At 55.7% G+C, this 8,351-nt stretch overlaps 2 protein-coding genes across 2 annotated transcripts; both read left to right on the top strand.

The window, feature by feature from the left end:
• Positions 1-726: 726 nt before the first annotated feature.
• DPAGT1 (dolichyl-phosphate N-acetylglucosaminephosphotransferase 1) lies at positions 727-6,085 on the top strand. Its single transcript, XM_045797956.2, has 9 exons — positions 727-1,894; positions 2,222-2,342; positions 2,511-2,724; positions 2,973-3,119; positions 4,166-4,250; positions 4,610-4,798; positions 5,111-5,198; positions 5,358-5,513; positions 5,592-6,085. The coding sequence occupies exons 1-9, from the start codon at positions 1,734-1,736 to the stop codon at positions 5,655-5,657; spliced, it is 1,227 nt and encodes a 408-aa protein (XP_045653912.1). The 5' UTR covers positions 727-1,733; the 3' UTR covers positions 5,658-6,085.
• Positions 6,086-6,237: 152 nt separating this feature from the next.
• Positions 6,238-8,221, top strand: H2AX (H2A.X variant histone). The gene has a single exon (XM_045797957.2). It carries the CDS (start codon positions 6,919-6,921, stop codon positions 7,348-7,350), a length of 432 nt encoding a protein of 143 aa, XP_045653913.1. The 5' UTR covers positions 6,238-6,918; the 3' UTR covers positions 7,351-8,221.
• The last annotated feature ends 130 nt before the right edge of the window (positions 8,222-8,351 follow it).

Below are 8,351 nucleotides of genomic sequence, written 5' to 3' on the forward strand. Positions count from 1 at the left end.
TGCCATTTGTCACTTTTTAAGACCCAGACTCATTGTGTGGGATGATGCCTTTTATACAGATATCTCTGTGTCCTTAGCCCCTTGGGGATACCCTGCGGAATAGAAAACACTTGCCTCTAGGGAGTTTCTAGTCTGAGGCACAAATGCAGGTACGCATGCGCACACACATGTATACCTGTACACACACACACACACACACACACACACACACACACAGAAAAACACCAGTGGGATAAAAGTACTGAAAATCTGGTGGAATACTATCAAGTATGTTACTGGGATTACTTTACATATATTAAGTATATTTCATACATATGGGTTTTTTGTTGTTAATTAGAGCTGCCTTCAAGTAGAGGGGACATTTCACACCTAATTTTGAGACAGGAGAGACCGTCTTTGGTCTAAAAAGAGTCAACCTGCCCCTGACTCCGGGAGCACGTCACTTTCGAGAGTGGACAAAGTGAGGGGATACTTGAGTTGTCTCTGTAGTCCCTGGTGGTGGTTTCCTCTCTGTGGAACGTAAATCATTTCCCACTGAGAGCCGGCTGGTGAATGAAAGGGGATGAAGAAGCTGGTTATTTGCAAGGACACAGGTGCCAAGCCAAAGGCACGGTAACTTAGAGGAAGAAACCTAACTGGGAGTTCCTCAGGCCCACAGGAAGCCACGTGTGGGGCTGAGTCTCCTGCTTCCTTAGCTCTTTCCAACGCCACAGCCTCGCCTCCTCGGTTTGGGAGCTTGACACAATGCGGTGATCCGAGACCAAGGAAAGACAAGTCCCGGGTTAAATCCAAGACCGGAGGGCGCTCCCAGCCCCTTCAGTGGTGGAAGTGCCCCGCTGGGTTGCCCGGCAACTACTGCTACTGCGTGGGCAGAAGGCGGTGGGAAGATGAAGGCTAAGTACCTGAATCAAGGACAAGAAAAACATGGAGTGGGAGGAGTGGGAGGGACTTTTCAAGTGCCTAGGCTTTAGAATTTACAGCAGCATCCGAACTGTAGCTGCGTTCCCGGGAACTAAGCTGCGTTTATCTAGACTTCCGACTACGATGGCAACAGGTTTTCCACCGGGAGCGGGAGCGGCTCCTCATCCTCGTCCCTCCCGCCTTCCCCGTTGCCTCCAGGAGCCATCTTCCCGGCTCTAGAGGCACCCCAGAGGAAACGCGGGGTACTGGCCTTTTAAACGTGACCTGCTGTGGCCGGCGGACCTAAAACTGACGTGGAACCTAGAGTAAGCGCCGTCAGACACGTGGGACAAGGAGGTGTTCATCTTGGAACCGGGCACGGAGTTTCTTCTCTTTGGCTATACATTTTAATATGGCGTTAGGAAAGTATCCGCTTTTGTTCGCTCTGTCTTTAATTGTCTTCCCAATATCCTCGTGGTGAAAACTCTCAAATAAAGAACGCAGTGTAAGGGAACATTTGTGTCCCCCGCTCTACGTGCCCGTATTAAAAATGGCCGCCGCCGCCTTCCACGACGCTGGTTGCTCTGCGAACAAGATCCGGGAGGAAACAGTGGGTATGCAAGTGCAGTGGGGGCACAGCCGAGGTTGCGCTATAGAGGCTCGCGGGAGTCCTGAGGGCGGCTCAAGTCAGAGTTGTTGGGTTTCGCTCAGGCTGCTGTGGGAAGACCCAGCCTGTGGGGAGCGGCCACTCCTCCCTGCTGGGGGCTCAGGGCTTCCGCCCAGCTTGTCCATTAGCTGAGGAGGTGGCGGAGCGGGGCTCCTGGCTGGTCATCATGTGGGCCTTCCCGGAGTTGCCAATGCCGCTGCTAGTGAATTTGATCGGCTCGCTGCTGGGATTTGTGGCCACGGTCACCCTCATCCCCGCCTTTCGTTGCCACTTCATCGCCGCGCACCTTTGTGGCCAGGACCTCAACAAAACCGGCCGTCAGCAAATGTGAGCGGTGGCACCCGGGTCCCGTGCGGGTGGCAAGGGCAGAGGAAGGGGCCGGCAGGGCAAGGGCGGGAACTGGGGTCTGACCCCACGGAGACGGAGCGCTAAGTCCGCAGACAGCTCCGGGCTCTGGGAGATGAAGGGCAGCACTGGCTAACATTGGGAAGGGATGTTGTGGTTGAGGGGACCCTCGGGTGTTATCAGGGACTCCAGCACTGGTGCCCTTCCCCAACCCCCTTTCCCCATTAGATTGCTGTAATGCCTGCACTAGTGAGTGACCACGCCCCCTTTCCTCTCCCTCCGCCCCCGCCCTTTGCTGCTGGGCCACAGCCCAGAGTCCCAGGGAGTGATCAGCGGTGCTGTTTTCCTTATCATCCTCTTCTGCTTCATCCCTTTCCCTTTCCTGAACTGCTTTATGGAGGAGCGGTGTAAAGCCTTCCCGCACCATGAAGTAAGTGGGTGAGTGGGAGCGGTTGCATGGGCCGGGGGGCTGGGAGCTACCTGAGAGAGTTGGGGTTGTTTGGGTTTGGGTGAAGGGGCTAAGGAGCGAAAAGACAGGTATTTTTGAAAGGTGAAGTGGGCGTAGGCTTGAGCTGGGACCTGCCCGAGCCTCCCCCAGTTTGTGGCCCTGATAGGTGCGCTCCTTGCCATCTGCTGCATGATTTTCCTGGGCTTTGCGGATGATGTACTGAATCTTCGCTGGCGCCATAAGCTGCTGCTGCCTACGGCTGCCTCACTACCTCTTCTCATGGTCTATTTCACCAACTTTGGCAACACGACCATTGTGGTGCCCAAGCCTTTCCGGCCGATTCTTGGCTTGCATCTGGACTTGGGTGAGTAGCTCTGCCACTGGTGCCCCTGGGGCCCCTACTTCAGGGCACCCTTACCCTGGGAGATACCTAGCAGAGCATCATTCCTGGTGCTCCAGATTCTCCTCCAAGTGTCCCTGACTTGTCCCTGTGTCTTCTCAGATCCTTTTTGTTGGTCCTTCGTCCAATCCTCTGTCCCCACCACTTTTCTCAGCAGAATGTCCTGAAGTCCTCATTTCTGTGGGTGGCATACTTCTGTCTTCTTCCCCCAGGGATCCTGTACTATGTCTACATGGGGCTGCTGGCAGTGTTCTGTACCAACGCCATCAATATCCTAGCAGGAATTAATGGCCTAGAGGCTGGCCAGTCACTAGTCATTTCTGCTTCCATCATCGTCTTCAATCTGGTGGAGCTGGAAGGTAGGTGGGATTGGGAGTAGGGAGAGAAGAGAAGTCTGAGTGTTAAGGAAGTTGCCTGATACCTGGCTTTGGGGAATTCAGAAAAAAAGGGGGGGCAATATTTTAAGATTTATTGAATGTAAGAAGGAAAAATTCACTTTTAGCTGGATTGGCACTAATAGGTAGCCATGGTCTTCTATTGAACATAAACAATTTCACAGAACTACAGAGTCAGACAGGGTCACTCTATGACCATGATAGAGTAAAACAAACCCAGGTCCCTCCACAAACATGTCTGAGTATAGACAGAACCGCATTTTGTGCATCCCTCAAAAATGACTAAGGTCTCCCTCTTCTGGCTAACGTGAGCAATTGCTACTTCCTTCTGGTAGTTCCTCCTACTTTTTAGACAAAACTAAGATGCTCAGTCATAGAATTACTTTGACTGACTGCACCCAGTCTAGGGCAAAACTCCACCTCCTTGCTTTCTCCCCAAATTTACTTAAAACAAATCCTGTAACACATCCTCCTAATACCCCCTTACTGAGGCATCCCATGGTTGCCTATGGTGTGTGGTCTCCAGTGTCTCCCTTGCTACAAGTCAGTAAACCCAGCTTTGACTGCAGGTGTGTTCCTGGTGGTCTTTGGCGGGTGGATATCAGTGCCTACTAAAACTAACCACTTTTAAAGCATTATTTCATTTAAACTTTGTAACATGTGGCAGGGGTTCTCGTGAACCATATTTTAACAGTTGAGGAAACTGAGGGCTAGAGAATTTAAATGTGTCATGATCAAGGTCACACAGGAAGTAAAACTGGTATTCAAACCTAGGTCTGACTGATCTAAATCAAATTGAAGACAATAACTCATTTAGGAAGGGTTCGTGAACGAGGGGGAATATTAGGAATTGCCTGGGTGACACAAAAAGGTGTAGTGGGTTCTTGAATGTGACTTGGAAGAGGTGGAGAGCACAGCTTGGGACAGAACTTAGAGACAAAAATAGGACCCAGGTGTGCAGGGGAGGTACCTTCAACTTTTCCTTCCTTCTTTTTCCCTTGCTTCCAAAGGCGATTATCGGGATGACCATGTCTTTTCCCTCTACTTCATGATACCCTTTTTTTTCACCACCTTGGGATTGCTCTACCATAACTGGTAAGTGGGCCTGCGGCTAGGGGGATAACCATGTGATCACAGAACAAGTATGGTCCTGGTCACGACCCAACTCCTGCTGCAGAGGCTAAACCTGCACACACCTATGTGGAGTGTTTTCTGAGTCTCTAGGTGGTAATATTCTTCAGTTGCTTTCTGCCTAGTCGCAGTTAGGGACAAGTGCTGTGGAGCCCCCAGGAACAGATGAATGCAGGGCCTTGGGTCCTGGACAGTTGCTGGAAGACCTGGAGTCTCCTCTGGGCCAGAACTAGAGTCAGGGCTAGCCCAGGGCCCAGGGGGTGTAATGTGAGAGAAATGGATAGTGCCTCCTGCCACTGGCTCAGATCCTCTCCCCCACACAGGTACCCGTCACGGGTGTTTGTGGGAGATACCTTCTGTTACTTTGCTGGCATGACCTTTGCCGTGGTGGGCATCTTGGGACACTTCAGCAAGACCATGCTACTCTTCTTCATGCCCCAGGTGTTCAACTTCCTCTACTCACTGCCTCAGCTCCTGCATATCATACCCTGCCCTCGCCACCGTATTCCCAGGTAGCCACTTGGGGGCTTGAAAGGGACATCGTAGCTTTTTCACTTGGGATGCGTAAAGCCAGCCTTATACATCTGCTGTGCACAGGGAGTGGGCCCAAAGAAGGACTCTTTCTGCGTGGTTAGCCCTTGTAAATTACAGAGCACATTCACCTACATAATCTAATCAGCTCTGATCACACAGTAGTAAGCAGAGCCAGAAATAGATCTTAGGTTGTTTGATTCCACGTTCTGGGCTCTTCCTATTAATTGACCATAGTGAGGAGAGTTCTTTGAGTAATGGCCCAGTCACATAAAGCTCTCTTCCCCCTGCAGACTCAATACCAAGACAGGCAAACTGGAGATGAGCTATTCCAAGTTCAAGACCAAGAGCCTCTCTTTCTTGGGCACCTTTATTCTAAAGGTAACAGGGTAATAAGGAGGTAAGGCTGTAGGCCGTCATCCGGAATTCAGGGACCGGGGATCCTAGGCCCGCATCAGATCCAAGGGGAGTTTGGAAGCATGAAGCAGATCCGCATTGCTGAAGCAGAGTTGACGTTCTCTCCACCTCTGGCCCCTCCAGGTAGCAGAGAGCCTCCAGCTAGTGACGGTGCGCCAGAGTGAGCATGAGGATGGTGCCTTCACGGAGTGTAACAACATGACCCTCATCAACTTGCTCCTTAAGGTCGTCGGGCCCATGCATGAGAGAAACCTGACGCTGCTCCTGCTGCTGCTACAGGTGTGGTCGGGGAGGGGCTTTACAGCTCCTTGTCTCCCTTTCCCCATGGTTCTGACTCTAGTGTGTCTCTCCTCACAGATCCTTGGCAGTGCTCTCACCTTCTCCATTCGGTACCAGCTTGTCCGGCTCTTCTACGATGTCTGAGTCCCCCGATCTTTGCCCTTTACTGCACCGTCTGCAGGGTTCCTGACTCAGGCCAACCTCTTTCCTGACCAGGAATGCCTCCTGGCCCGGGCCTCTCCCACCTCTTATTCTCCTCCACTTTTGTACTTAGTGATTCCGTTCCGCTGTGATTATCGACATCCTGGGCCTGTCTTGCCCTCTACTGACTGTTGATTGGACTTCGCCTATGGCTTCGTTCAACTTGCCACTCTCCCTCTCCGTCCTGTCCCGTCCTGTCTCTGCAGCCTCCTGACGTGGGATACTGGGGATAGAACGCTGGCTGGGGGTAGGGACACAGGCTCGAACATCACTTGATATTTGACTATAAATTAAGTATTCTGATTAGTAAGTGCAGACTCGGGGGCCAGGTGCTCCCAGTGGTGACAATAAAGTGTTGTCTTTTTCTTGTTGTTGTTCCTGTAGGTGTATTTCCTATATGGGCATTTTTGGGTAGATTGGGAGGGTCGGTGGAGGCATCTCCTCTAAGAGGGTGCCTATCCCTCTGCTCCGTCCTTTTTCTTCCAGTACAGCAGGCTCCTTCTAGCAAGAAGTGAACGGAAAGAACTGAGACCAGACAGAACATGTTGAATAAATATTGAGATCTTCATACTTCAGGTGGCAGGGAGGGCCATAAGATTGGAGTTACCTTTGTCCGGTGTGGGACAGAACTTTTTTGGGGTAACAGGAGGAGGGGAACCCCATCTCTTCCCTCTTTCACTTTTCCCTTTGCAGGATGGGAGGACGGAGAAAGGAGAAGCGAGGGCCCAGACCTGGAAGGGGAGGCAGTGACGTTGACCCCTTTCCTTTATAAATCCTAGGCCTGCACAGATTTCCCAGAGGCTCTTGAGGTGGCTCAGGCTCCACCCTCTTTGTCTTCCGGTTCTGGGCTCCTGCTGTAGCGTTTAAATCTGGCGCCCTTCACATGGATTGGCTACGTCCGGGAGTGGTTGGCTGTCTGCGTGCTACCTCTCCTCCTCGCCTTTTTCCCCGGGCAAAAGGTTTTCAAATTGGACCAATAGGCGGGCGCGCTCCCTCAGCCGTGGCGCGTCACTGAAGGGTTAACTGCAACCAACCGGAGGCGGGTATTCGAGAGAAGAGCCAATCAGGAGGGGGCGGAGGTGTGCCCTGGGGGCTTATAAGGGCGGCCCCTGGGCGCGCGCGGCAGCAGTTGGACTGCGGCGGGCGGCTGTTCGTTGGTCCCCTTTGAGGCGTCCCTCTTCACCGCTTTTCTACCTCGCGCAGCATGTCGGGCCGCGGCAAGACCGGCGGCAAGGCCCGCGCCAAGGCCAAATCGCGCTCGTCGCGCGCGGGCCTCCAGTTCCCAGTGGGCCGCGTGCACCGGCTGCTGCGGAAGGGCCACTACGCCGAGCGGGTCGGCGCCGGCGCGCCGGTGTACCTGGCGGCGGTGCTCGAGTACCTCACCGCGGAGATCCTGGAGCTGGCGGGCAACGCGGCCCGCGACAACAAGAAGACGCGGATCATCCCCCGCCACCTGCAGCTGGCCATCCGTAACGACGAGGAGCTCAACAAGCTGCTGGGCGGCGTGACGATCGCCCAGGGAGGCGTCCTGCCCAACATCCAGGCCGTGCTGCTGCCCAAGAAGACCAGCGCCACCGTGGGGCCGAAGGCGCCCGCGGGCGGCAAGAAGGCCACCCAGGCCTCTCAGGAATATTGAGGGGCGCCCGCGCCGCAGCCGGCCCCCCATGCCACCACAAAGGCCCTTTTAAGGGCCACCACCGCCCTCACGGAAAGAGCTGAGCCACGTCGGGCTCGCGGGGGGCGGCCGCGGCGCTCGGCTCCCCCTCCCGCGTCCCCTTCGCCGCCGCCCGGCCCGCCCCTCCCCCGCGCGGGCTCGCCGGCCCTCGCTCCCGCTGCCGCCCGGCCGAGGGGCGGCCCCGCTCGCCTGGCGCAGAGGCCCGGGCGCCGCGGCCGGGAAGGGGCCGGGGGTGCGCAGCTGCCCACCGCGGCGCGCGTGACTCAGCCGCCCGGGCCCCGGAACCGCCGATGGGCCGCGAGGAGGCCGCGGCGCCTCCTGGAAGAGCCGCTCTGACGCAGGGCTGAGGCGCGCGCCGGGGCCGGGGTTCCGGCTTGGTGCTCCGGCCGGGACTCTCCAGACGCGGTGCGGGAAGAACCGATCACTGTTCGCCCCGGCGCCCCCCCCCCACCCCCGCCGGCTCCCGCCGTCTGCACCCGCGGGCCGGACGCTTCTGCTGGGACCGCCGCCTGGGCCGCGGCGGGGGAGGGGCGGAGACCCGGGCGTGCGCCCCGCGGGCCGTGGGGACCGCAGGAGGTGTGCGCGCGCCCGCGGACGCCGCAGCCGGCCCTTCGGCCCCGCAGCTCGCCCCACTTCCCTTCGGCCGACTACTCCGCGGGCCACGCACCTCCGTACCAGCACCGGCCGGTTCGTCCCCGTCTGCACTGAGCCTCCGATTGCTTCGGAACTGGAATTTTGCAGCTACAACCCATCCAAGACTAGTACCTTACGTATTGGGGAGTTTCAGATGGACTAATTTTGTTTATTAAAGGATTGATTTTTTAAAAACGTAGTGTCTGTTGTTCTGTGAGACTTGTAGCACTGACTTTGTAGACTCGTATCCTGAGGTGGGGGGCGGGGGGGGGGGGAACTAATACACGGCCCACCTATGGGATATCCATACGGGTTAGCTGGAGAGGGGC

This window comes from Ursus americanus, chromosome 16 (genome assembly GCF_024610735.1).
Source record: "Ursus americanus isolate L20-20 chromosome 16, mUrsAme1.1.p, whole genome shotgun sequence".
Lineage (NCBI taxonomy): Eukaryota > Metazoa > Chordata > Mammalia > Carnivora > Ursidae > Ursus > Ursus americanus.